Raw genomic sequence first — 27,031 nt, 5'->3', positions numbered from 1 at the left:
GTTATCCCGGTGATATGTTTCTATGTACGGGGCTACGTCGTCAAAAAGCTTGAGCAAAAGGATGCGAGGCAAAATCTACTCAGGTGATGATATTCGATGCCATTTTTTAATTGTTAGAAAGAAGTACTAAAAGTCGGACAGCATCATGTTTTGAAAAGCGTCTCGCACAAGCGGCAACTGGGGACACAGACACCAACTGGAGTCGTCTCTAAATGGCCATCAGGCCGTGGTCTTCGATTATCTATCAATGAAATTTTTCACATTTTCTCTTGTAAAGATTTGAGACAAATGAGCTGTGTATGTCTTTACAACATGACCACAGGATATAGGAAATCATTTTAGAGCTTCCAGATAATTTATTCATTGAGATTGAAGTACAAGCCGTCGAGGGTTTAACTAAAACACGAGAAACATTTTTACCAAGGTCCAAGGGTCATTGCATGAACGCTCACCACCCGCACGCGCCCATCTCATCTCGGGAGTAGCAACAAGTGAGAATCTCAAAATTAAGATGACGGATTCTACAATAGAGTCCCCAGCATCATTGTCTACTTTATTTCTTGATCAGCCACCCAGCTGCTTAGCCTTCTGCCCAACCGCTCCCGATCATGTCTTGATCTCCACCTATCTGCTCACAGAAAATCCCGGAGCAGCAGAAAACTCCACGCCAGAATCAGTTCGAACCGGAAGCCTCCAACTCTTTCGCTTTGATCCACATCTATGTCATCTGTGAGACAATTTTTACGTCCCATGCGTCAAAACTCGCGCTTAACTAAATTATGCAGCTCTCCGGTGCAAAAACTTTACTTGGATTCGGCAGTTTTCGACTTTCAGTTCTCGCCACGAGATCCAACTTTATTTGCTGTGGCCCTAAGCACACCTGTCGTATCATTATATCGCATTGAAGGTCCTAGTGGTGAGCCGAACGCTTCGGTGAAAATAGTGTTTGTGCGCTCCATTAATGTCCATGAAAACGCCAGCCAATTGGCTTTATTTCTTGCCTGGATTCCTTCTGGTGGCTCTAGTCGAGATGAGAATGATGGTCAAGAAATTAAGGATGGCTTTGCGGTGTCATTCTCAGATGGCCGGGTTTCTGTGTTTTGCACAGATGCAGGAATTGAGAGCACCAATGAGATCGCAATCTCTGAAATTCGGTTCACTGGATACCCTATCGAGGTCTGGTACGTTGCTTTTTATTTAAAAACGGTTGAACATAAACAAATTTCAGTTTTGTTCGCCGGCGATGATATGCAGCATGTTCGTGGGGTCACACTCGAGGAAATTGAATGTTCTGGAAATGTATCATCACGCGCATGGCAAGTTGACGACCGTGGACGATGTCATGATGCAGGAGTAACAGCTATTGTGCCTCTCTTCGCCGATGAGGTGGGCACGATTCTTCTCACAGGAAGTTATGACGAGCACATACGAGTTTACCACTTTAAGCCCCGGAGCGAAGTCCTGGCAAGCAAGAATATTGGCGGAGGAGTCTGGCGTCTCAGACTAATAAAAATTGAGCTTTTAGGGGATGCGGATAGAAGCACACCATCACAGTGGCAATTGGGATATAAGCGAATCCGAAGTTATCTGGTTTTAGCTAGCTGTATGCACGGGGGCGCCAGACTACTCCGTGTGAATCATTCTGTCCAACGGGAAGACGATGAAGGACACTGGGAGATCGATGTGACTACCGAGTTTAAAGAGCATCAAAGTATGAACTATGCCTCAGACTTCTATAAAGGCAGGAAGGGGGGATTCGAAACGGACACTCAGGATCGTACTGTTCTTTGTGTGACAAGCAGCTTTTATGATAAAAGGGTCTGTGTATGGAAAGCAAGTACTTGACGCAAAGTTTGAAACATCACCCTCCAAAACCCTGGAGCACCAAGTTTGTCTATACTGTTAGAAATATGCGAAAACTAGGATTATATTATCCCTGCAAAGACAAGGGAGGAACAGAGATGTATGATACAATCCATGGCCATTGCATCTCCCATGCCCCACCCCGCGAAAAGCGTTCTACGAGTGAATATCAGACGATTGTCTCTAATTGTCTTGCGTAGCCGATCGCATTCTCAATGACGTTGCCTCCCGTCAGGAGAATTTGCTTTTCGGATTGAGAGGCATCCTCGTCGGTCTGCTCTTCTTGCGTCGGGAAATATACTCTTCCATCTTTAAGAGTCCAGCCTCGCTCTTTCGCAAATTCTATAACGGCGCCTTCAGAGTTGAAGAATAGGAGGTTCTTTATATTGGAAATAGGCAAAGACGGATACGCTTTCTCCGAGCAGTCCGCAATCTCACTTCTAATCGTCCCAATAAGGATCTAAAGCATAGCATTAGCATTGAACTGGCATATAGAAACCTTAGCGAGGTAGTTGGTGAAGACATACATCAGAAAACAAACCAAAATCCGGAGATGGGACATTCTCCAGCTTGGTTTCCCTCCACACCTTATCATAACTTCCTTCCATCAAACTCCTCTCCAGTTCAACAGGGTATTTGATGAATGGATCATCTTCTACTATGCGACCCTGAATAGAGGCTTCTTCCACTAGACCTTCCAACACAGTGTGGAAATCGGTATTATTACCCATGCTCAACAACAAAAGCAAATAAAGCCCGGTGATCTTGCTCCTCTGACTGGTGTGTACATTGATCTGTGATGTATTTCCCTGCGTCGCAATAATATGTCGCTCGATGTCGTAAAATGGCTGAAGTTGTTGGTAATATCTGGTGAACGATGGGGCATCGCCTCGACGTATTGAAGTAATGGCGCCTAGCTCCAGGATTTCGCGGGCAAGAGAGAAAAGTCTGGGGGGGGTGGAGGATGTGGGAATCAGGGCGTTTAGCTGTAGCAGTGCTAGTTTCGAACGGCTAAGAAGCGCAAGAGCTTGGTCGAGCTGCTCATTTTGAAGACTGCCGTGGAGCCCGGTGACAAGAGCTTGGAGTTCGTCGGGTGCCATGGCTGGCAGATTCGAGGTAGCGATGGGCGATCTTTAGGGAAAAGGAAAAAGCCAGAACCAGAAATAACTCGGACTGGCTCTAATCAGATGACAGAAGGGGAAAGATTCTATTCTTTTGCGATATAAATGAACTGGATCAAGGGATGTCTGTTCGTCGGGCCCGTCAGAAGCTCAACGTCACGGGAGCGCCTGATGGCGGATAATTAGATATTCCTTCCGTTGGCATCCTACATACGCTAGCCAAATTAGGCTAGACAATTAATTCGGGATATGGAGAGGTGCTTACTGAGTATTCTGTACTCCGTAGTACTCCGTACTCCATTTATATAAACCGATGACTTGGCGCCGAACATTTGTTTTCATTGCGAAGCACAGTGAGGGTCGAGCCACTCCACAGGACAAGAAGTAAATAGGCATATAACTGAAATGTTCTGCTAGATTGTTATTTTTTGCAATTGATTTTTCCACCGTGGTCAGGCAGGCGCTGGATTATGTTCTGAAACCACCAAGTGATGGGTGATTCATAAGAGCGATTATAAAATCTACAGTTGCAAAGCTTCAAAAATTAGCACCATCTGTCTCTGTTTTGAAATGTCAATTTTCTTGCCAATGGGGTCTTTCTGAACCCCTAAAACCTCAACACATTGAGTGGGTTTTCACACTCCTCTGGAGTTAATCCAGAGACTCTTGTTTGCGTAGGCCACATCCCCTGTGATCGATCACCTAATGCAACCGTACAGTGTTCTCTTTATTCGTCCTATGATGGCTGATATTGGTTTTCTATATCTATGGCAAATTTTCCTTTCCATGGGTGGCAGTTCTCCTTTTCGGTGTTTTATAAAGAGAAATCTCCGGCAATAGCTGCTTTGCCTGTGACTATTCCAGTGACTATTTCCTCCAGTTACGTTCCGCGGGGAAAGTATCCACACTGATTTCTACTTCCATCTCAATGCTAGTTAGGTGCAGCTCTAGCCAGGAAATGTGAAGCATAGAGCCATCGTGGCTGGGAACAAGCAGAGATGGAAGAATCATGAACCAAGATGTTTGAATGACCCAGACACACGCAACGCAGAACTATTTTCTCAGATTGTTTCTATGCTAATTGACTCTATAAGCTCACCATGAATTTTCTGTATTATTTTCTTTTTAGTGTAGATAATAGATGCATATGTATCCTCCCACTACAGATCACAGTGGCGTTGGACAAGCATAGAAGCTGATGATGAGACCAGCGGTTTGGAAGCTTTCAATACCTTTCTGGAAGTTATATAACAACTTGTTTTCCAAAACCTACTAATTAATTGTTGTCTTTCATGCGTTGCTAGTTTTGCACGTGTTTTCAATCTTAGTGTAGGGGCAAACTGCTTTCGATTCTCCAGCAACTCTCATCCTTCCCATTTACAGAGTGCCTAGATAATATCCATCAATGACGCAAAAGCCGCCTCCTGTAGCTCCAGTTTAAACGCCAGTTATAATCCCACTAGGGCCAACTGACCCCAATCTTCGCTTAGGTGGGCGTCCCTTATCATCCTTCTCATGATCATCTTTATGGTATTCATACACGGAGCCCTCCGAAGCTCTCCTTGGCCGGCAAGTTGGGCACACAGTTGTTTCTGCCCAATCGCGGGTTCTCGCCTTGTCTGATGGTTGGATAATTGCACACAGGCGACCTCTTTGCAAGGCTTCAGCGCACCAGTAGATTTCAGAGCCGAGAAGGTGAGGTGCGGTATGACCGCATTTCCAGGTATATTCGACGGGATCGTCCTTCACGCACATTTTGATAGAGATAACGAGGATGGGAATGAAAATCTCGATAGGTCTCGAGAGCCGGGATGTTGGATGATGAAATGGGGTGACGTCACTTCTCTTGTGGAACCAAAGCTGTGGATTTATGGCAGAGACAAACTCCAAAAGGGGTTTGGCCATCAATTGACTTTTTCCGAACAAGTTAACTGGTACGTCAACTCTCTGCAGGCAAAGCCATGCGATTCCACGCCCACATTTAGACCATCGAGTATCTCAACCAGTGAGCATTCAATGGTCAAATTGCTGCGTGTGTTATATGTTATATGTGCCCATCTACAGTTATGTGCAGTACCATACGGGCCGTACATGGAGGCCATACATTTTGGCCAGATACGTACAGGTATGCATTCTACCATATGCGCATGCCCCGTACTGGTGTAGAATACGTGTGAAGCTAAGCCTTGCTGAATTTTCTTAGTATCGAGTACAGCTGGCCGTCAGCAGAAAAACAACACTACGTCGCCAGAAAATTTTCGGTTCGAAAAATATGCAGAGACATTTGCTCGTGTCTGGGTCACTTTTGGAGCCGTCTAGAACCACAACGGGGATACACGATGTATCGACATACGATTCTGCATGAATCTATCGCGCGAACTACGGGGTCTTTCGGGCCAAGTGCAGGTGATCCGAACTGTACCCCACGCCATATCCCGACATCTTCTACAGGGTAGCTGGTTGAGAACTCTTGATACGAGTCAGGTTGGCACACACCCTCGTCACGTTAAACCGGCCGATAAAAATCCCTAGCTGGGTATCCCCATCAAAATTAGTTATCGGAATGTGTCATGTCTGGCATCCCGGGTCAAATTCGATACGAACATCAAATGTCCTGTGCTATTCGAGAGTTGACAAAGCCCTCGACTACTTTGGCTTAATTTGACTGTGACAGGCTATGCTAGAATATGAAAGCACCGGCCAGCCATCCTTCAACCTCACAATTCCGACCAGGGATCCAGATTCGGGCGCGGGCTGCAGGAAGCCGATCGAAATTTTATCTTCGCGGTGGTGTCAGGACAGGGATGTTCAAACAAACAGGCCTGGACCTTGTTTTATGATTCCCAAAGATCGGGAGAAATTAGGATGCCGCTTAGCGCGCGAAGCCGCCGGCAGATCGCCCGAGCAGAGTCTAGACCTCCGTGGAATCGTGACTGGCTTTTGCAATGAAAACGACGCCTTTTTTAAAGACTGAGCCTGCGTTCGGAACTTGCGGGGCATGCTCTTAATCGTTTCCCGCCTTGAAAAGGATTCAAAAAAGCCACCGTGTCGATGAAGGTCTGGAACTCCCTTCTGAAAGAAGCATACGGGACTCCATTCTACAGGGGATGCAAACAACTCCCATACCTTTCGCATCGCTTCGCCCCAAACGCTCTAGTCGAGGTCCGAGCTTTTGAAAAAGCTGACGTTGCAATGCAGTAGAGGAACAATCCCACTTCTAGCGGTGTGTCCATTTATTTCAAGGATAGAACCGGTGCATTTAATCGCAGCTCACAAATAACCACGACCCACGTGCCCGTCACTGTTCATGTCAATGAGCAACTACACCATATGCTATGAGCTTAACAGTGGTTGCTTCACATCAGAAAGAAGTTGTGTGCATTTCGCCCAAGCACTCCTAGCGCATCAATACGCTGTGCCCGCTCGTCATCACTTTCTCAGATAACTGACAAGTACAGATCCGCACATTTTTACATACACATTACGGAAAATATACTTGTGCACAATATATGCATGTACTGTACACACAATGCTGATGGCTACTGTGGCCTGATGTTTAGAAATCCACCATCTTGGGCTATCCTGGGGAAGCTTCTAGTAGTGGGAATGCTCCACCGTCAGCTCCTGCATGCAATCGATAGCTTGTCAATTGGACTGCAAGGCGTTGAAATTTTAGGCTTCCACTCCATGCCGTTTATATTTCAAACACCATGAAAAATCCACAGATCAAAGGGATACACATGACCGCACATGACAGTGATTCTCGCTGATGGACAGCTTTCCGACAGGACCCTTGTGAAGCTGTGCAGCTACGTGCTTAGCTTGATGAAGCGATGAATTTTTTTTTCCTAAGACTGGAAGGGCCGTCTCGCACAGCCTCCGTGGAAAGCAGCAGATCTGTGTGACATTCTCCCTACTTCCCGTCGACAGACCGTATTTGTTACACCACCGCGAAATACCTAGTTGATTGACAACTTTGCCGACTCGAAAATCGCATCCGCCGGAGTTAGAACTCAGTTTGATTCGTTCCTCAGCTCCGCTTGAAAACATCGGTGACAGCCCCCAACTTAGCCTCCATGATGGTTAACTACCTACATGCATAGTGTTTTCTAGGCCCCAAAGAAAATGGCGTATGAATGATGCGAGCTACTGTTCTCAATCGAATACGCTGGAACTACCCGCATCCTTGGTCCGACTGCGATGCTCCTGGGCTCAAGAAAAGGTCGCCATCCGTATGTTTAACGAATTCAAGGTTGATTTCGGAGTGATTGAAGGCTCAAAGAGTGCTCGATCCGGCGCAGCCACCAGGCTCGGATCCACTCAAGAGGGGGCATTGGGTTTGAAATCGACGATTCGTCCGATGCGGCCTGTAGATCGTCATTATGTTCTCATTCCATTATGGGAGGAATGCCTTCTGTATGCTGCTAATGCTTTACACTTCATACATCCAACTCCAATGATGTATTTTCAATTGGTTGATGGTGCCCGCGCAGGCTCGGTTTTAATTTGCCAAAAGCTGGTATGAACCCACAGCCATTGCCAAGCTCACCGGAAATTAAGCCTTGATTTTTGTTTGCTCTTTGACACCTCAACGCATGCCCTCAACTGGCATGGGTATGGCGGCTGCGCACCAACAAGCCACAGCCCTAGGCATGTGCAGCGATTGACGTGAAGCCAATTTCGCTGCAAAAGGCTACAATCTAGCTGCCGTTACGGAATATTTCCATGGTTTGCAGAAATAATTTTTGGAATATCGCTGTTAACTAAATGTACGGTCTTTCATTAAATAAAACCACGCTGCGGAATGTTGGCTCTGTGCTTCGGCTATGTTCGAGCCACTGAAGTTGTCTGCCTGGGAGTAATAGCGAGCCCTCCGCGCTATTCTTTTGCTGGTCACCCACCCGCCTACATTAGGGCGGTTCAGTTCTTCTCGCCCTCTTTTCTTTGCTTTTTCTTTTTTTTGGCGTCTCATGATGCCTGTCAAGTGTCAATGCAGGTATCTGTGGCTTGAAGCCACGGAAATCGATATCGCCTTCCAGATCCTAAGGAAGGATAGCAAGTAAATACTTGACCGCTTATCCTTATTGCCTGTGATTCGGTGCGGATGGCAAGAGGAACCGTAAGCTTGCCTCTGTCCACCAAGCTCCTGTTTCAGGAAAAGGTAATTGTTGCGCCTTTGGCTCCTTCTGACGCCTTTTTGCTCAAGCCATTCTGATACGTTGTTGATTGTCGCCTTTTGCCTTCCTAACCCAATTCTAGGCCATTCCTCGCGGAGATCTTGCAGGGATGCAATAGGCTAGAGCTTATGGGTAAAAGATGCATTGATGCCCGGCAATCCACCCGTTTGCGATGTTCCTGGATATCGGCAGGCAACCCGCAGTCAAGTCTTTTCTTAATTCTGTGAACCCCTTTCCGTGGAATCTAGGACGCATCTCTATAAATGATAGGGACCTTCCCTTCATGTTGCTCCTTCATCTCCAGTTAGACATACCAGCCGCTTCCTCCTTTCAAGGCAACCCACTCTCTTCGAACATACATTTGGGAAACGGAGAGCCAACTACACTTGCAAATTCCACAAGCCGTTTTGTTCCTCAAAGGCCACTCCTGAGAGTGCCCACTTCCCCCCATCCGAGACACGTCAAAAATGACAAACCCCGATCAACAAAGATTGACTCAAACGTCCCTTAAGCTCTTGGAGAAGTTGCCGGAGCCAGTACGTTGCATTCTTTGCTTTTCCTTTCTTTTATATTGAGTCAAAACCTAACTGTATCATTAGAAGCCCGAGCTACAGGACAGTTACGCTGCCGCTACCGTCAGGCGAGAACAGTTTCGTTCTTTGCACCAAGAACAAGGGCAGGTTCTGCTTGACAGTAATGGCGCTTCAGAGAGTAAATCCTTTCGGAACACAAGTTTTCCATCGGAATCCTCAAATCCACTGTGCCAGACGCCCTCGCACGGCCCCGAACAACTGGATAACGACTTGAAACTAGTCCAAGGATTCGCCAAGTCCGCCATCGAGGATCCAGTAGAACGGTACTTGACACCTGGTCATATCGCTGACCCACCCCATGTCGCCAAGCAAGGGCTCGAAAAGCTCAAAACGCCATACGCAAGTGCAGAATCTATTGAGAATCGGAGATTGATTGCTCAGCTCAACGCTGAGGGGGCCCGCAAAACGCCAGCGAAAATAAAGCGACGAAAGAGCTCTATGGAAGTTGAGATGAGCTGCTCTGCTCCTGATTCTAACCAAGTTTTTGAGATGACCCTTCCCTAAAAGGGGGGGATCCAGATATACACAGCCTTGTTTGTTAGCGCTGTACTGGCTATTTTTCTCCTCGTCGAAAACAGTTGGCTTCCATTTTCACTTCCGTTGATGGCTTCACCCCAGTCGAAGTTCCTGTTTCTTATTTTTCGGTCCAATATCATAACTAGTTGTAGATTTCCTGTTTTACGCTAGGCTTGTTTCGCCCTTGTCTACATTTCTCTTGCGGCACACACTTTTCGAGAGAACGCTACTATCACTAAGCTAGTGCTCCGCAAAGCATAAAATACTTTTACGCGCCAAGCAATGCTTTGACTCAGAAACGGGATTCTCCAATGTAATCGAAATTGTCCAACATTGAACCTTGGGCACTGAGCTTGTTCACCGCTACTTCGGACATATTTACAACACACTCGAACCTCTCGATAACGGAGGAAAAAGAATGGTTATTTCCGGTAAGATTCCATGTGGCTGCATGGATGATCTTCTGATTGCTTCAGGACCCAAATGTTCGGATTGGTCCAAGGCGCGTGCGGCACTCTGAAGTAAACGGCAGACGCCAGACCCAGATTCCCATTCTTCGGGATTCCCAGCTGGTTCGGTTCGGAATTTCTACATTAATTAGCGCAGCCTCTCCCGCTCATCTCCATCTTCTTCAGCTCATTCACTTCACCTAAGATGCGGCCAAATCCCGGAGTACTGATACAAAATTAAATGTCTTTTTCTGAGTTTGCAGGCACATATGTGCCCGGTCCAAACAAGAGAAGATCAGCATCCCCTTCTCTTCACCTTCCTCTTTCTCCCCTTTTGTGTAACTCTCTTGCCTGGCCCTCACAGAATAAAGAAATAGCTGAAGTCCAGGAGAGTAGTGACTGACTTCTGCCAGCGCTGCCTAATAAGGTCTTGTTTGGGGGGGAAAAGGGGGGAGTAGTGGGCGACGAATGCGACCAACAAAGCCTGGTGAAGAAGAGCAGAGGATTAAGATGGCCTTAAGGTCATTAAAAGCAAAATCCTGATACTGACTACCAAGACTAACTTGAAGATTAACCATGCAAAATAATTAATCGTCATATCATTATTCTAGCTCGGGTAGGCCATCTAATAGTATGCGACTAGCAAAACAAGAAAAATAAGATGAAAACAAATGCAGCATTTCATGCATGCAAAGGCTATGCTGTGGGATCACGAGAAGTGGCTGCAAAAGCCGACGCCAAGAACTTGGTAGGTCACGGGCATCCAGGGGCGGCCCGAGAGTTTTGTGGGTACCATCGTGAGACTCGGCGAGGGCACGAGGAAGTTGTGTCCAAGGGCCTGTGAACTGAAAACGTTGGGATCGATTCCTCTCTATATCGACATTGGCACGCCGTCTCGAAAAGGCCGATGCTGCCGTACGATTTTGGTTAGGTCGTCTCCTCAAGGCTGGCATGACTACGTTGCTGACGTAGTCCTCGGACATGCCGAAATCCAAGGAGTCCTGCAGGCCTCGAATCATCCGATTGACATACTCCTCTCGAGGAGCTGAGTCAGTGGTGTACTGTGGACTGAGATACACCAACGCCTTAACCGTTACCCTTTCTCCATCGCTGCGAACGGGTCGGACGGAGCTCCCACGTTGACTTCTCGGCCTGTTCCTCGGAAAGTACAAATCAATGTCAAGCAGATGCTTCTCGTATGCTGTTGGCACGCCTTCATGCCTGTCGAGACGGGCTTCATCCTCCTTGCTCAGCATGTAACAGAGCCCTTCCACATGGTGCCCCCGCGATGGAACCACGTTCGCGTATTCCCGCTGATATATTGCTTCCAAAGGCGAAGTAGATATGATATTTTTCGTGCCGGCTTGCAGCAGGGACACTAGCCGCACGTCCAGGCAGCGTAGGGTGAATTTTTTCTAGTGCGGTTGTTCATTTTGGGTCTTCGAGGAATATTTGAAGCATCAAGTTGGAATGTATAGAAGTAAGTTAAACGACGAGTTTTAGCGAATTTTAATCGAATCTCTCGGATGGATGTGAATAGTTTTCAATCAACTCATAAGAAGAGCGACCAAGGAAAAGGAATAGAGTACTCCGTACTCCGGATTTATAAGAGGATTAGAAAAAGGAAGAAGGTAAGGCTGAGTGATGCGGGGGATGTGGGTCGAAATCACGATGTCCACGTCGCGTGTGCCGCCCGTTGTTCCACCGCCAGAGGTACTGTTGTATCACTACTCCGTACTCCGTACTCCATAGCGATAAAGGAGTGACAATTGTCTACGGCTCAACTAGCACGCGGCGTCTTGGTTCGGCTGGCGGGACCGGGACGCGGAGTGGCGTGGGCCAATTACCCGGGGTTTGTCCTTAACCGCAGCTCCCATGACCACCATAGAATGCCTGCAACTTTCCAATTCTCTTGTTCCAGACCGCCGGCATTGTTTTCCACCCAACAGCGTCTTGATCCCTAACATTCTGCAACACCACGGAACTTGGCTCCGAAGTACGGAGTAGTCAGCCAGGATTCCTACCAGCATCGCTTCGCTAGTACTTATCATCTAGTTGATGGGATGGAAGGAAGATTCTGGGACGGGGCACCGTCCTCATTTCTCTGGTTTGAGGCAGGGTCCAAACGAGCACTGGTGGTGGATATGCCAGGACGGCTGCGCATTATTGACCGACGAGGCGAACCCGGTTTCAGCTGTCATCTCTGTTAAGGTGGCGATTGTCACCGCTCGAAACGGCTTCTAAAGGTCAGGCCGCATTTTCCCTACCCAACGGGAGCTCAGGCGATGAGCCCTCGCCCACTCTACGCCGTGCTACTGGACGAATCCCCTTGTCTTGCATCAAAGCCGCCCCCCAACTTGGCTAGATCCTTTCCACCACGAACTAGTCTTTGCGGCAGACGAAAATGGTAACGCACAACCGCAGCCGTGCACAGCCATACCGAGTGCATATATACACATAGGTAACCCGATTCTTCCACTACGTTCAAAAATTTCACCGAAATGGAATGCTGGGTTTCGACCATGCTGCATCGTGATTGCGAACACTTCAAACCCCCAAGGTACGTCTTCTTTGGAAGGAGATCTTGATTTCTAGAATTACTCCCTGAGACGAGCTTTTCATACCTTTATCCTACTGTGGAAAATAGATATGGCCCGAAAGTTCAATGGCGCATATGGCGTTTGGACTTTTGTATTTTATCCTGCTGGCTGGAGTCTGGTGACCATTCATTAATCATTCGTTATAGCTTGATTGCATCTACGTCTGCTACATTGCTTTGAAATTTACTGGCCGAGGAAACCCCTTGGACGAGGTACTAGATGGCCGGAAACCGAGGATCTACAATCTGACAAGACCTACGGACATTGACCTGCCTGGAATTGTTTGACATTTCAACTCCCTGGTTAGGGAGCAGACCTATTCTATTGCATGACCCGTTTTCTTTGCCGGTCGTCTCCACATTTGGATCTTTTTTCTTTATGTTCGTATTTTCAAAATATTCTCGCCCAATTTCCAAGCCGATCGCTTGGAGGACGGTTCTAAGTTTTGATTTGCAGACAAATCATGGGCCTCCCGCCTGAACGAATAGAAATGATGAAGCCCCGAAGGACCGCCGGAGAACTACCTATCAGCCCACATTATAAGTGTTCCCCAGGAAACGGTTCTTTGCAAGGGATTGATGACCAGGGAGACAATGGCCTCCGCGAGATCGCTTTCACAAACCCTGGCTGTGAAAGCAGCGTGCTGGTAGGTTATCGAAATGGGCGGTTGGAGAACCGTTCCCAGAATCGCAAGATATCCCAGGAGGACACATTTGCCCGTATGTCAAACCCATTGATGCGACATACAACGAATGAAGGACTTGTCAATCAAGCTTTGACCAATAATGCTGCCGTGGTCAATGCAGGGGCGTCTTACCAGCCCCATCCTTTTTTGCCAGGCATCAACCCTTCTTATCCAAGTTGCGCTTCCAATCCGTATGGAGCAGCTTCCGAGGGCAATATTAGAAGTCCAGATCAACCGGGCCGGGTACAATGTCCCGGGCCACATAGTTCCTACCCACATGAGCCGGATGGAAGTCCAGATATTTCAAGTAAACGTGTGGAAGGCTTTGTGCCATCAGAGCTGCATAATGATCCACAAGGGAAAAATGCCCTCTGCGACAAAGCGTTTGGAACCTTGGAAAACACTCTGATGACAGACGGATCGGACCAGGCGACATTCAATGGCAAACTTAGTGACGGTAACGGTCCGCTACCTTCTACGACAAGTATGAGACGCGACGAGCCTCCCTACCATAAACAGTAATGACCATGCTAATACTTCTGTTCAATGACCTTAGAGGCAATTCCCATTGCGCTTCCATCATTTTCCCCGCAGGTGGAACGCAATGGGGATCATCTTTCTTCCTCGTTTCCGCATTCTAGCTCTATCTTGAGTTCGTCATTTAAGAGTGGTATCAGCTATACAGCGAGTTCCCGATACAAATCTGGAATTTCTAAAGCCCAGTCACGCACCCTTAAACGGCCAAACTTCTCAGTCTGGGATTCGGCTTCTGGACAGGAGCTAGAGGAGCCACCACCACGACGTCAGCGGACGGAGAAAGAAAAGCAGAAGACGGCAAGGATCCGTGAGCTGGGCGGGGCCTGTGCGGATTGCAAGAAGAATCATCGTTCTGTGAGTCCGTTTTTCTGTTCGTTCGTTTGTTATTTTTATATTTAGGTGGCTGATTTTATATCGTTGGTGTGACAGTGTAAGATTGAGCATCTCATACCGGCCGACGGTAGGTATAGTGAGTACATACATCCTACTATCATCGCGCCTTGTTAGCCGAAGACGATATTGATTCCTGGACACAGCGAAAATGCTAGAACCAGATATAAGTTTTCTTCAGGAAGACATGTCACAAAACCTCGGCACATCCTATGGGACCATGGGAATTCTCGAGTCAGGCCTAGCCAGAACAAGACTTTGTTCCGCTCCAGTGAATGCTCCATGCCTTGTGACTGAAGCGATTTCTGGAACCGGTGAACAATTTATGTATGTCCCCTGCAAACGTGTGTGGGCTTATTTAAAACAGCTGCTTATCATTTCTTTGCGCCTTGTCTTTGGCAAATAGGCAATATAGTTATCAATCTAGACCAGATTCTATGCCGGTGTCCAACATGAATGGGCTGTATGGCGATGTCCAAAGCCTTGATTTCAACGCCCGCGAACTTCAGGATCCACACACTAGCACTGAGCAAAACTTTAGCCTGTCCCAGACTCACGAATATTCCTTCGAGGACCTATTTCATTTTGGAGATATTAATGATATTGATATCCTGCATAATCTCTCTTTTTGATGATTGCAGTTTTTAGTACGATGACACAGTTTCGGCGTTATGATAGATATTAGCCATATCGAACTCTAATATCGAATCGAGCGTGTTTTTCGAGCGCGTTTCGCAGTTGCCATATTCCGATGAGTACTTTGTACGGTTTTTGATATTTCCACCTAGGCCCACGGCCATTTTCTTTTTGTTTTTTGTGGAAGTAATGTTGTTTTCAGATTTTATGGAGTACGACCGGTTTTGTGGCGAGGGTGGGAGGTCTTGTTGTATCTAATACCTTTTCAACTGTTAAATTGCTACATTAGTAATAGTCGACACTGTCTGGGAATACATAGATATACATATGATAGTGTCACCCACTGATTATAAATTCACAATGCAGCAGCGATTTTGAGTGGCCTGACGTTTCGAGAATCCCCTTTATTTCGTATGGTATCTTCAAAGGGGTATTTCCATTCCATAAATTTCGCCCACCCTGTGAAAGATTAGCAAGATAATCTAGGCATCTCCCTTGGACTCGAACACACGGTTGACATACCCCAATAGGCACACTTCCGCCCCAAAAACTTCCCCGCAAACGGTACTATCACCATTGTCACCAGGAGCTCTAGTTGCCGCATGCTTTCCCGCCATTCCGCTTCTGCGTCGGATTCGTCTTCATCTTCATCGTCATACATGGATAAATGGTCTGCCAGTGATGAATCTGACGCGGACGAGGACGGAAGGGAGGCTACATCCTCCTCGGAGGAATCGTGGTGGATTTGAGAGGCGAACATATAACTGGAGGAAGACGGGGAGGTGGTCATGTTTATGCGTGGGGAAGAAGAGAAGCTGGACATGATCGTTGTCGATATGGATCTAGGTCTCGGTCCCTGGTTGAAGCTAGAGACAGTACTCGACAGGCGAAGTGAGTGGTGGGTTGCCGTTCGAAAGGGTGTTCTTGGAGGGAGAAGGCATTGACTGGTTTCACAGGGGAGATAACTTTTGGTGGGCGATGGTGATTACAGTAACTATTGCGAGTATATGTATGTACATAAAGCCTTTCTGTTCAGTAAGATCATGGTCTTAAGAATCACTCCATCATCGCCCAGCCCGTGACGGACGGCAGGATGCAGCCTGAGGCGACTAACCCGGTCACGTGAAATATCTAGGGATTAGTCACTGAGTTTTCGCGTTCTTGATAAGCGCAGTCATAATGAGCCCTCAGCAAAAAGATTCCAACTACCAGCTCACCTGCAGCAATACCATCTGATAATCTCAGTTCCATTCATACCCAGGTCTTAAGCACTAAAGCTCTGCAAATCTCCCTTCTCTTGTCAGGAGAATTTTCAAAAGCTGTGCCCATCATGGCGGACACGGTACGTCATGTGAGGTTCCCCTTGTCTCCCCACGATCCTCGCCACACGAGTCTTGCCCGCGGTGAAAAGTTGTGAGTGTGATCATGACCAATGCTAACGCCAGTCATATAATGCAGGAGGTTCAGATGCCCGAAAAGAAACACAGAAAGTCCGTTGCATTCAGTGAAGGCGCCACAGTCATGGATGCGAATGGCTCTATCACTGAGGCGGGCCATGTGACGAAATCCACCGCTGAGAAGCACACTGCGGGTAAGTTAATTCTATTTCATAGTGTTGTGAAATTGCTTTTCCTGTGTTAAGCCCTACTAATGTGTTTTTTGTTACAGCAACCCCAGATAAAGAGGTCGACGAAGTGACAGAACTTTTCAAGAGTTTACCAAAAAAGAAGAAGTCTTCCAAAAAGAAGGATGCCGAAGCGGCCGCAGATGGCGAAGATGGTACTGCTGATGGGGCCTTCGATCCATCGACAATGAAAAAGAAGAAGAAGAGCAGCTCGAAAAAGAAGACCGTCGATGCTGGAGACTTCGAGGCTAAACTCGCCGAAGCTGGTCTTGGTGCCGAGGAAGAGCCTGCTGCGGAAGAAAAGCCATCCCCCGAACAAATTGCCAAGGACCTCGAGAGCGGAACCGGTATCTGGGCTCATGAAGCTACCCAGCCCATCCCCTACTCGTATCTCGTTACACGCTTCTTCAGCCTTATCCACAGCCATCATCCAGATTTGTTAGCCAGCGGGTCCAAGTCTTATAAGATTCCGCCACCACAGTGCTTGCGCGAAGGAAATCGGAGGACGATCTTTGCTAATATTGCGGATATCTGCAAGCGAATGAAGAGATCGGAAGATCACGTCACTCAGTTCTTGTTCGCTGAATTGGGTACCAGCGGCTCAGTTGACGGCAACCGACGATTGGTCATCAAGGGTCGTTTCCAGCAGAAACAGATTGAAAACGTTTTGAGACGATATATCGGTAGGTGGGCCCTTAACCTTGAGCTTCCCCAATTGTAATATCTCTAACGCATGCCGCTTGAACAGTCGAATACGTCACCTGCAAGACCTGCCGCAGCCCCGACACCGAACTCAACAAGGGAGAAAATCGTCTGTACTTCGTTACTTGCAACTCCTGCGGCAGTCGTCGCAGTGTCACTGCCATCAAGACAGGTTTCCGTGGCCAAGTCGGAAGGCGGAAGAGGCAGCCGTAGATGCAATATTGTCTTTTGTTTGCTTTCTACGTTACTCTACGATGTTATCTCCTTGCAAAAGTAACGACCGGATCCATGTCATTTTCACATATTATCCCTGAATGTCGTCGTGGTCGCATGGCTCAATGACTTCATTTTCTGAATGATGGTATTTGTTTCTGGATCACGATTTATGCTTGCTTACATCATTTGCTGCGTGGTTGGCATAGTATTTTAAATCCTTATTTCAGCTTTCCTCTCATTCTTAAAAGGATATTTCTGAAAGTGAGTAATCAATATGCTGAGTTGAACACCGTTCTCCAAGTATTCCAGTGGAAAGTGAAGTTTGTCTCCTAAACCTCGCGCCACAAATCCTTTGCATTTTTAGAACAAGGTTATGTAGGATGGGGGTTGCCCCTCAATACGGTCCTATGGTCTAGTGGTTATGACTCCGGATTTTGATATACTCAAGAATTCCGGCATCCTGGGTTCGAATCCCAGTAGGACCTGATGACTTTCTTTCGAAATTGTTTTATCCAATTTTTGATATTGGTACGTACCCCTTTTTTTTTTTTTAAGTGGGGTAAAACGATGGTGGAAAATCGCCGTATCAAACACCGCCCATCCTGACACATTACCTTCAAGCATCCTCGAACCACATCATTATTATCATCATCTTCTTCATCAACATCATTAAAGGGAGATATATCACATAAGAGTTTAAAGCTCAGCTGGCAACGAATTGATATCATAACAGTACGGTATTAATCAGCGGATAATCAGAAACGTGTCAAAGGCACTCGATGCGAAGTAAATGAAATATCTTCTTAAGCCCCGCTCACACCTCCATTAGCCAAAACCCAATGCGCAAATGCTTGCGCATTTCTCGTCTGCATGTAAATAGTTCCCGGTCCGGTGAACTTGCACACCAACCCTTCGCCCGAGGCTAAACCGGACATGATTCCGCCGGAGGCAACACGCTCCATCACGTAGTTGCAGGTCCATGCGACAAGATGGCCGTTATCAACGATATATTTCTCGCCAGCGACAAGCTGTTAAAAGTCAGTCAGTGCCCATCGCAAAAATACCAAGGGGCCCCAGACATACATCTTTCTTGATAATCGCGCCAAAGCTTTGGATGAAAAGGATACCGGTACCGCTGACCGTATAGATAAACAGGCCTTCGCCGGAAAAAAAAGCCTTGCCAAGTCCCTGGCGCTTATAGTCTTTGACGATGCCTTGTGTGCAAGCCAAAAAGGCGTCTTTACCAACAAACCATTGCTCCTGCCCGTTGAGACGGAGAAGGGAGATGTCACCCAGTGCAGAAGGTGCCAGGAGGAGTTCACCCGGGCCAGTGTATGTTGAGGACGACATCTCGCCACCAGCCAGCATTTTCTTGACAGAGAATTTTACTGAGCCTTTGAGGGTCATTGTGGGTGACATGGCAATCATAGCGCCTGAACAATCGTCTTGTCAGCATACAGCTTAAAAGATGTATATCACAAAATCTACACGGCAATGAATACCACCGAAAAGGACGTACCGGGCTTGGCAGTCAATGGACATCCCATTGCAAGCTGAAGAGTCAAAATCGAATTGGAATCACGATGACTGATGCGATAGCTGCCTCCATTGAACGTGCCAACATCATCTGCAGCTGTGGATTGGGCTCCTACAAACTGGCCAGCTGGTGGCGCACCACCAGGCATCTGTTCTATCTTTGGCGGAGGTGTAGGTTGTGGCATTTGAGGGGGTGTTTGTGTCATCGGAGGAGGTGAGTTCGCATGTGGTGGTGGAGAGCCATGGCCACCTGTTGGGGGTGGCGCGAACTGAGGAGCTCCTTGTGCCCCTGGGGGGGGAGGATAGTTGTAGCTCTGCTGTTGTGGTGGAGGGAATGCACTTTGCTGGGGAGGAGGAGGATAGGCTACAGCACAGCAGTCAATGGAGATGTTTCGGCTACAAGTGAGAGGCCTCATCAACACTCTTCTATGAACACGGGTTCAAAGTACCTCCTCCTTGTTGTATTGGTGCTAAATAGCATAGCTTGTATTAGTGAATTGCAGGACACAGAAGCCAGCAGAGAGGCTTACGCGGATAGAATCCTGGTTGCGGTGGGGGTTGTTGAGATTGCTGGCCTTGCTGGAATGACATGGCGAGTAGTACAGCTGATGAACAAACTTCAAAATCTTGCAACAACCCAAACAAACAATCAAGTCCTAAGTCAGGTGCCTTTTGTGACAAGAATAAGGCAGAGATGAAAAAAAAAAAGTGCAGAAAAGAGGCGAGAAAAAGAAGCCCAACACGAGGGGAGGGGCAACTGAGGCTTAAATGGTGGTGATCTTCGCCCTGCTCCAAGCTCCCCCAATCCGGGTTGTGTTGGGCCACTAAACATTAGTTTTTCGATACGAGCATAAGCGCGTTGAAAATCCTCTTGTTTTCCCATGAAGCTGTGTTCCCAAGCCGGTAGCCAAACGATCATCTCTCATTGCAAACGCGGCCTCGGCTCTGGTGGACGACCCGTCGAAACTCAAACAAACACCATTGACACTGCCATGGACTCGATGAATCGACGATGGACACACGTCTTTCCATGATAATTTTGAATCCGAACAGAGACGAACCATCCGACTTATTGGCGCTTAGGCTCAATCATTTAACCGCTGTATCTTCAAAGCAGAATGGAGAAGGATTCTAAACTTGACCAATCAAAATCAATTCACTGCAGATGCCTCGCGCCTGATTCTCGGCGGCCGCATCAGCTCACATCGCAACAACGCGAAGAGCACCCTCCAGCAATCAGGCTAAGAGAAAATTACCTTCCGCGGCCAAGGCACCTCAGAGTTCAGGCGAGAGAGTTATTACCAATCCTTCACATCCAACTCTCTACCCCACACGATGTCAATCCGAGAAGCTTCCTTTTTTTAAAAAAGTTACTCTGAGAAGGCTCCACCGAAGGCTTATATCTCATATTGTTTAACCAAGCAGCAACCGTCTTTCAGGCAGCCATCAAGTAGCGCAAATATCCTTCTGTCATGCCCGAGAAAATTCATTGATATTCTTGGCTTTTCCTCGGAACACAAATGCATCATAAACATTCAGTAGGCTCAGATTGGGCGAGCTTGAGCTTCCTGACCGTCTCGCTAGTATTCAGGATATGGTGGATACTTGGAGCACTGACCTGAGGGAGCTATCCAGCAATGCTTCCAACTATGTTTGACGCCACTTCCGGCCTCGGGGCATTGCGCGTCTCTCTCCCTAAGTTCTGCATTTCCCTTCACGTTGTTGAATGAAGACATGGATCTGGAGATCCTTGTGGACACGTGAGAATCCACGGTCCGGAATTGGTGATGAACTCGCGAACAGGCAGCGACAAACTACTGAAGATTTACATAAGTAGTTAGTGGGCTCGTCCACATCCGAAAAATCAACGGAATAAGTAAGTCCGTGGTACAACCTCATGGATGTACGGCCCCGAGTGATATTGGAAGCTGGCCTCCATCAGAACAGCACCATTGACGCCCAAAGTGTACTCGTGGTTGAGTGTCCTGTGCCTGTTTGTCCCACCGGCCGCTGCAAAGATTTCAATACGTGAAGGGAACATGGATGTGTGGAGAACTATATTCGCGCATTTCAGCCCTCGCCAACGTGGACAGCTGCATGTTCTCAAAAGCACTAGGGCGGCAGCTGTTAGCATGTCCATCTTGCCTTTTAAGAGAGCTACCCCTCACATCTGGATCGATGCAATTTCCTAGGTTCTAACTTTTTTTAACGTCTCGGTCCTTGACTGCTACATCAACTGCCTATTTGCTCTGGCACACTCCAATATATTCTTGTTTGTGCCTATAATCAATCACCCAAGATGGCTTCGCAGCCTTTCCACATATTGCAAAGCAAGTCTCCATCTCTGATAACACTACGTATGCGTATGTATCAGTCAAGCCGGCGGCTCGTGTGAAGCCCACCTTTTTACCCTCCACGGCCTCCTTAGCTCCAGCTGGGACTGGCGGCACATGATCGTTCGCCTCAGGAATACTGGGTATGGCGTTATCGTGCCGGACCTGCTTGGATATGGGGATACAGACAAGCCCGTGGAGCTTAACAGTTATGCGATGACACAAATGACACATCATATAGTGGAGATTCTTGATATCGAGGACGTGGGAACATGCATTGGTGTAGCTCATGACTGGTATGCACCCGCGAGAATTATACTCTTTCTGTGGGTGATTGGTTAATGTACATTCATGTTTTGATTTCTAGGGTTCTGCAATGTTATCTATGTTAGCCATCTATCACCCTGATCGGCTATTGCGTGTGGTCACAGTGACTGTTAGCTATACACCACCCGGTACCTTTAATGTATGTGAGTGACATTCATTAATTGTTGACATATTTCCAGTAACAACTGTTAACCACTAGTTAATAGATGAGTTCAATGACATGACAAAAAAATTGCTTGGTTACCCAGCAGTTTAGTATATGAACTGGTTCAACACTGAGGAGGCCGTGGAGTTATGTGATCAAAATGTAATGGGATCACGGCCCCGCATTGTTTACATTCTCAAAACGTCTGGAGACTCTGCTGACCCTCGATAGCCCTGATCGGCGTTCAACCTCTTTTACCCTACCAAATCAGAGCTCTGGAAGACTGATCTCTGTCCACCAGGGGCTGCAAGGGCATGGCTAAAGGCCGCTAAAACTACTTCATTGCCACCCTACATCACGGTCCCTGAATATCTTATTCGGCAAAATATCTTTTCTGACGGCGGATACCGTGCACCTCTTAACTGGTAAGTTATTTCCATCAGAGTACGAGTCTTCGGCCAACCGATGCATACAGGTATAAAGCATCCATGCGCGGTGTAAATGCCGCTGATGATGCACTTATCTCCGAAGAGAACAAATACCTGACTCTCCCAAATCTGTTCATTCAATCAACAAAGGATATTGCTTGGGGCTCCGAAACGCAAGTCCAGAAAATCAAGCGATGGGCACGAAACCCGCGAATTGAGAATTTAGAATGTGGACATTGGCCTCAACTAGAGAAACCAGACGAATTGTTTATACTCATCTGACGGTTTGCAAGAGATATTGTACCAAAGGATCTGCCTGGATGCAAAATCTGAGTTTTTTTTGCGACGGGTTACACGAGTCTCCGTTTTGGGCACTAGCGCCCCGCCCAGGCTGTATTGGCGCATATCGTTGGCATTGACCGGGCGACCTTCATCATGTCCCGCCTCCCGATAGCTTCCAGCGACAGGACCGCTGCAATATTTTATGTTGAATAGACGTATTGCCATGCATATACTCCCTGCGAAGGATAGTTTAAAGCACTTTGCTAAACTACTTGAAGTTACCACTTCCCTAGATAGCCTTAAGGATAGTCTATTAGAACTATAGCCTCTTGGGTATATGCTCTGTACATGCATGATTTAAAGTGTCAGGTGATGGCCGGGTGATTCTCGTTGATAGAGCAATTTAGGTTTGAATGAACTTTGCGAAACAAGTAAGAGAAATCAGAACAAAAATGACCATCACCACAAGGTTGGACGAATTATGCCAAATCCCACGCCACTCAGAAGAGCCGATGATGCTTCAGCTCGTTGCGCTCAAACTCAACATGACAGCATGACCTTCGAATGCAGTTGGTTCAGCCCCAATGTTGAGTAACCCTAACTGAAACTTGATTGGTTATCCAGCTGCCCTTTCTGGAAACCAGCCCTCGATGATCAGACCGACAGTGCGACAATGCATTAATGTGTAGGTATGCAGAAACCCGACCTTGACATTGTTCTGGGAGAATAACAACTACTCCGCGACCATAGCCCGCCCCTATCCTTGTGTCTCGGTTGACCAGAATGTCCATGGCAGCCGGTGGTCCTGCTCTGGATCTCGCGATGCAATCATTCCTTGCTTTACCGGCGGCCATTGCGGCAATCTACAATGCTGTTGGCGACAGGAGGATCGCCAGGTCGGATTTTGGGTTCTCGATTGTCGACTGGATGAGCTATATGGTCTCAATCGAGCCGTATATCCGTCGAGGACTTGGATGCCAAGACATAGAGCTCCAAGCGCGAAGGATATTGGACCTTTGCGCTTGGCTGGGCCGCTGGTTATATTCCATCGGGTTCCGACAGTCGCGGGCACTTGCTAAGAGATATACCCTCCGAGGCCTGCGATTTCCCTACCTTTGGCTGAGCAAGAAGTACCAACATTTTGATACCAAGCTTAAACTGATAAAATCGGAGGGAGAACAGCTGAAGCGGAGCCTGGATGCTTGTCCTGTAAGAGCAATCTGCCCGTGGCCCCTTGTTTCTGTGATAAAGGTGCTGATATCTGACGTTAGGCTGGCCAGACGCATGCGTCCCTTATTCGATCTCAAAGCGAAGATCAGTCTTTAACACCCGACGCCCCTGCCCCTTCGGCATCGAGTAAGGAATTGCTGACACTTCATCCATATTTAAAACGACAACTCATGTTATATTTAGGGATACGGATGATCAATGAATCTGCGAATAATTTAAACTCCATATCCATTCGTCTACTCAAAACTTAACAAGGGCCTCAACATTGGAGAGATATTATTTTCAAAACCCACCAAAATATTGGTCGCGATTGCTAGGGCCGGGACCGGTGCCATGGTATATCTATCAAAACGACCTGCGCGACGGAAACTTGAACAAAGCGGCTGGAGCGCGGGCAACGTTAGGCAAAACCAGAAAGAAAACATGACCCAGAAACCCTACCGTTCCCAGCATCAAAGAGACGGCGGGGATTATCACTCGCGTTGTCCGGCAAAGGAGAGGATCATGCGTGTGGGGGCCAGGTTTCCAAGAGTTACGCACGCTCGTGAGAATCGAGGCGGTCACTGAAAAGGCGCCCTTGGCGGGCGTCCGGCATTTCGAGATCCCCGAAATACTTCAGATCCCCGGGGCTATGCATTTGAGGTAAGGGCATCTCTCAAATTTGGCCCGGTGCTCATCACCCTTCATCAACAAATAATGCGATCCACCCAAATATATCCTTCAAATACCAGCAAACCTCAACAAATAACAGAAGCCGAATGCAAAAGTTTTGCCATGTTTGCATATCTTTATGTAATACGGCTTGGCACGCATTATTTTAAATTTATGCTTTCAGCTTTGCTGCATAAACGTATCTCACGTGATTTATGTCACAAATGCGCCACGCGACAGTTTTGCTTTTCCGCGACGAAGTGGAGGTAGCAAACGACAGCCAGGGGTCCGTCATCGGCCGGGGCTAAATTCCTCACATTAGTTCCTTGTTCTGCACACCGGCTCCCTTTCGTAGAACATTGGGCAGCAAAGTATGGAGTACATAGCCATCTTACAACAATTGATATCTCGGTACGCGTATCTTCACATCGAGTGGGCGGGAGTTATACTTTAATTGCACGAGGTCATCTAGGTAGATATAGGAAACAATAATACGGAGTACACATAATGCATATGTAGTAATCAAACTCTCCTCTATGATCTCACATACAAGGTAAAAGGCACGATTAAAGGGAAGAACGGACGAAAGGATGTTAGTTCAAAGGTAGCTTCTTCGAAAAAGAAAAAGAAAAAAATAAGAAAAATAAAAATAAAATTCAAGAGTGAAGAAAAAATTCCAAATCGATCAGTGAAGGGAAAGGAAGGATAGAGAATGTGACTGAACGCCGGGTTACACCGTGAAGGCTTCGCAGGAAGCCAACGTAATAAACCATCGGCAGATCATAAAAGGGCTCAAGAAATCTAACTTAGGGCAGCGGAGATCCGGCGAAAATATTTATGAGGAATGATTAACCAAATCAGCGAGATGCTGGAGCGACAACTTGTCCAGGGGGTCGAGTGTGGCATAGCCATCACCGCTAAACTAGGAATATCGATGCAACCCCTTCCACTTCGCATGATTCATTGGAATCCTTGTTCCAGATTTTTAATAACAGTAAGCAAGATATATTCAACCCGTAAACCTCAAAAGGCTCTGGAGGGGGAAAAAAGTCTTCCTATGTCAGCCATGTTTCGTAACATGGGAATTTGATTTCCGGTCCGTTGTTTTCAAAAACCACCCGATAAATGTATTTCGATACCGGTCACACCGTAAACGCCACTCGTATGACAAAGGGCACAGAAAAGCAAATTGCCATCCCATTAACCAGACGACCCGTATGGAAACCAAAAGTATGGAATAGAGCAAATAGAAAAGTCGAGGGGCAAATATACGACTAGAAAATACCGTTGACGATGTTGGAGCCGATGGTGGCACCCGCGCCAAAGATAGCTAGCATAGAGTAAGATAAACTGATTCCTTATTCCAAAAAAGGGTTGCTCGATGGGAGAAACGTACCAGCATTGCCCATCTTCTTGCCAAACTTCTTTCCATTTTCTTCGAATTTGCTTGGTTTCCTTCCTGCCTGGCTGCTTGAGCCGGAGTTTGCAACTTCGAGTGGCATGTTTCCGTAGTTTGTCGGTTGTGGAGGGATGGCTGCCGGTTTCTCATCGATAATGGTAACGTATGTTCTTGGGAAAATACCCTCCATACTCGTTCGCTCGTTCCTACCACGCCACCCTGAACGAGAGTGTTAGCACATGAGAATCGGCGAGGATTATCTATAGATTTGTTGCAACGTACAGTCGTTGTTCATGTGTTCAAGAACTTGAATCCGGTCGTTGGCTTGTAAGGCCAAATCACCTGCGTCGGTTGGTGTGTATGCGTAGAGTGCCGAAGCCATGCACAGAACGGGCGGGGCTGATGCGTAAGATGGTGGAGGTACTACATCCGAGTAAGGATCTTGTTCCGAGCTCTTTTCATTCAATGCCAGTTTATCCAGCTGACCTGAGGGAGGCGTGAAGCCGGTATCCGCCGTCGACTGCGGCAAGGGAGCGTGTAGCTGTGTTTGGCTTGGGAGTTGTGAAAGAATTGAGGAAAGTTGGCCAGGTGTGATAACGGATGAGTCGCAGAGGAATTCCAGTTCCTATGGAGGGTTTGGGATTAGCAAAGACGGGCTTACCATGATCGAAACATTGTCGTAGCATATTCCCACGTACTGTTTTGATGGTCCGTAAAGACCTGTTGGTTATGGCGGTTGAGAGATCGTTTGGAGCCATGATGGCTGGACGAGGATATAGACGCCGACGGCAATCTTACAGTAATGGTTGACGGCTGCGTTTCGGATCGAACCGGCGAAAGGTAAGAGGTGGGATATAATAACAAGGTGAGGAGAACAGCGTAAAGGAAGAGAGAGGTGAAAGGGAGATGAAATGGATGGAAAAAAAAAAATAAAATAAAATAAAAAAAATGAATGGAAGCAGTGATTTGATACGGTGGTGCTGAGGGTGTGATGATTGATGGCTGTGAACCTACAAGGCTCGGCTCACGTGGGGGCGGAGGTTCCTGGCGCCGCGTTTTTCCTTTCTCAATTGCACGCGCCCATTCATCCCACTGAGCGGAGGAATATAATTACAAGGCGAGGAGCAAAATAACTACGGAGTACGGAGAAATCGATGAAGGTTTCGAAGAGTGTCGCACGGAGCAAGCCAATTTGTGAGCAGAAGGCCCATCACCAGAAACTAGTCTCAAAATTATGGAGATCCGGATGCAAGCGGACTTGGAGTAAAGGGAAAACTGTGTCATGATCATCGAATTCGGCGCTGAGAAAACCCACCCAACTCGGCGGCTCGCAGGTGGCAGCTCCTTGTCACTCGCCCCGTGCTTATGAATGTGGAATCCCCGTCCATATCTGATTGGACCTCGAGAGCTGCTCGAAGCGACAGCGTCCGGTCTTCAGTGTTTGTATTTCTTTTTTTAGCCTTCAAGTAACAGCGGAAGCCCCTCGCCCACGAGACGTATTTTTCTTAAAAGACCATTCCAGCATAGTGTGCCCTGGAGCTTCGTTTTTATCGCACACAAATACGGAATGCAGCCGTCATTCTCAGCACAG

General features: G+C 47.3%; 12 protein-coding genes and 1 non-coding gene across 13 annotated transcripts; 6 read left to right on the top strand and 7 right to left on the bottom strand.

Moving 5' to 3' along the window:
* Nucleotides 1-511: 511 nt before the first annotated feature.
* D8B26_004055 (uncharacterized protein) lies at nt 512-1,845 on the top strand (the record flags this gene model as incomplete). The annotated part of the gene is made up of 2 exons (XM_003067929.2): nt 512-729; nt 786-1,845. 2 exons carry the CDS (start codon nt 512-514, stop codon nt 1,843-1,845), a joined length of 1,278 nt encoding a protein of 425 aa, XP_003067975.2.
* RPN12 (regulatory particle non-ATPase) lies at nt 1,013-3,067 on the bottom strand. Its single transcript, XM_003067930.2, has 2 exons — nt 2,391-3,067; nt 1,013-2,323 (listed from the first exon to the last, which is right to left on the bottom strand). The coding sequence occupies exons 1-2, from the start codon at nt 2,961-2,963 to the stop codon at nt 2,033-2,035; spliced, it is 864 nt and encodes a 287-aa protein (XP_003067976.1). The 5' UTR covers nt 2,964-3,067; the 3' UTR covers nt 1,013-2,032.
* A 1,354-nt stretch (nt 3,068-4,421) lies between these two features.
* D8B26_004053 (uncharacterized protein) lies at nt 4,422-4,739 on the bottom strand (the record flags this gene model as incomplete). Its single annotated transcript, XM_066124352.1, has 1 exon — nt 4,422-4,739. The coding sequence occupies one exon, from the start codon at nt 4,737-4,739 to the stop codon at nt 4,422-4,424; it is 318 nt and encodes a 105-aa protein (XP_065980433.1).
* A 1,053-nt stretch (nt 4,740-5,792) lies between these two features.
* On the bottom strand, nt 5,793-6,119 carry D8B26_004052 (uncharacterized protein; the record flags this gene model as incomplete). The annotated part of the gene is made up of 1 exon (XM_066124351.1): nt 5,793-6,119. The coding sequence occupies one exon, from the start codon at nt 6,117-6,119 to the stop codon at nt 5,793-5,795; it is 327 nt and encodes a 108-aa protein (XP_065980432.1).
* A 2,509-nt stretch (nt 6,120-8,628) lies between these two features.
* D8B26_004051 (uncharacterized protein) lies at nt 8,629-9,258 on the top strand (the record flags this gene model as incomplete). Its single annotated transcript, XM_003067931.2, has 2 exons — nt 8,629-8,697; nt 8,761-9,258. 2 exons carry the CDS (start codon nt 8,629-8,631, stop codon nt 9,256-9,258), a joined length of 567 nt encoding a protein of 188 aa, XP_003067977.2.
* A 1,063-nt stretch (nt 9,259-10,321) lies between these two features.
* D8B26_004050 (uncharacterized protein) lies at nt 10,322-10,975 on the bottom strand (the record flags this gene model as incomplete). The annotated part of the gene is made up of 1 exon (XM_003067932.2): nt 10,322-10,975. The coding sequence occupies one exon, from the start codon at nt 10,973-10,975 to the stop codon at nt 10,322-10,324; it is 654 nt and encodes a 217-aa protein (XP_003067978.2).
* Nucleotides 10,976-12,782: 1,807 nt separating this feature from the next.
* Nucleotides 12,783-14,563, top strand: D8B26_004049 (uncharacterized protein; the record flags this gene model as incomplete). The annotated part of the gene is made up of 5 exons (XM_003067933.2): nt 12,783-13,488; nt 13,561-13,895; nt 13,971-14,010; nt 14,078-14,258; nt 14,338-14,563. 5 exons carry the CDS (start codon nt 12,783-12,785, stop codon nt 14,561-14,563), a joined length of 1,488 nt encoding a protein of 495 aa, XP_003067979.2.
* A 359-nt stretch (nt 14,564-14,922) lies between these two features.
* D8B26_004048 (uncharacterized protein) lies at nt 14,923-15,390 on the bottom strand (the record flags this gene model as incomplete). The annotated part of the gene is made up of 2 exons (XM_003067934.2): nt 14,923-15,026; nt 15,090-15,390. The coding sequence occupies 2 exons, from the start codon at nt 15,388-15,390 to the stop codon at nt 14,923-14,925; spliced, it is 405 nt and encodes a 134-aa protein (XP_003067980.1).
* A 384-nt stretch (nt 15,391-15,774) lies between these two features.
* Nucleotides 15,775-17,401, top strand: D8B26_004047 (uncharacterized protein). The gene is made up of 4 exons (XM_003067935.2): nt 15,775-15,918; nt 16,026-16,158; nt 16,236-16,874; nt 16,940-17,401. Exons 1-4 carry the CDS (start codon nt 15,898-15,900, stop codon nt 17,104-17,106), a joined length of 960 nt encoding a protein of 319 aa, XP_003067981.2. The 5' UTR covers nt 15,775-15,897; the 3' UTR covers nt 17,107-17,401.
* Nucleotides 17,402-17,510: 109 nt separating this feature from the next.
* Nucleotides 17,511-17,594, top strand: D8B26_004046. Its single transcript has one exon. It is a non-coding gene; the product is annotated as a tRNA-Gln (tRNA).
* Nucleotides 17,595-17,663: 69 nt separating this feature from the next.
* Nucleotides 17,664-19,351, bottom strand: D8B26_004045 (uncharacterized protein). Its single transcript, XM_066124350.1, has 5 exons — nt 19,176-19,351; nt 19,095-19,115; nt 18,629-19,009; nt 18,193-18,542; nt 17,664-18,137 (listed from the first exon to the last, which is right to left on the bottom strand). Exons 1-5 carry the CDS (start codon nt 19,234-19,236, stop codon nt 17,913-17,915), a joined length of 1,038 nt encoding a protein of 345 aa, XP_065980431.1. The 5' UTR covers nt 19,237-19,351; the 3' UTR covers nt 17,664-17,912.
* Nucleotides 19,352-22,784: 3,433 nt separating this feature from the next.
* Nucleotides 22,785-23,641, top strand: D8B26_004044 (uncharacterized protein; the record flags this gene model as incomplete). The annotated part of the gene is made up of 2 exons (XM_066124349.1): nt 22,785-23,369; nt 23,432-23,641. Exons 1-2 carry the CDS (start codon nt 22,944-22,946, stop codon nt 23,639-23,641), a joined length of 636 nt encoding a protein of 211 aa, XP_065980430.1. The 5' UTR covers nt 22,785-22,943.
* A 1,091-nt stretch (nt 23,642-24,732) lies between these two features.
* Nucleotides 24,733-26,528, bottom strand: D8B26_004043 (uncharacterized protein). The gene is made up of 5 exons (XM_003067938.2): nt 26,139-26,528; nt 25,927-26,065; nt 25,723-25,863; nt 25,438-25,659; nt 24,733-25,371 (listed from the first exon to the last, which is right to left on the bottom strand). Exons 1-5 carry the CDS (start codon nt 26,196-26,198, stop codon nt 25,316-25,318), a joined length of 618 nt encoding a protein of 205 aa, XP_003067984.1. The 5' UTR covers nt 26,199-26,528; the 3' UTR covers nt 24,733-25,315.
* Nucleotides 26,529-27,031: the final 503 nt, after the last annotated feature.

The sequence above is a fragment of the Coccidioides posadasii genome, chromosome 2 (genome assembly GCF_018416015.2).
Source record: "Coccidioides posadasii str. Silveira chromosome 2, complete sequence".
In the NCBI taxonomy this organism is placed as follows: Eukaryota; Fungi; Ascomycota; class Eurotiomycetes; order Onygenales; family Onygenaceae; genus Coccidioides; species Coccidioides posadasii.
Note: the sequence above shows the minus strand (reverse complement) of the source record. Positions and strands in the feature narration are given on the sequence as shown.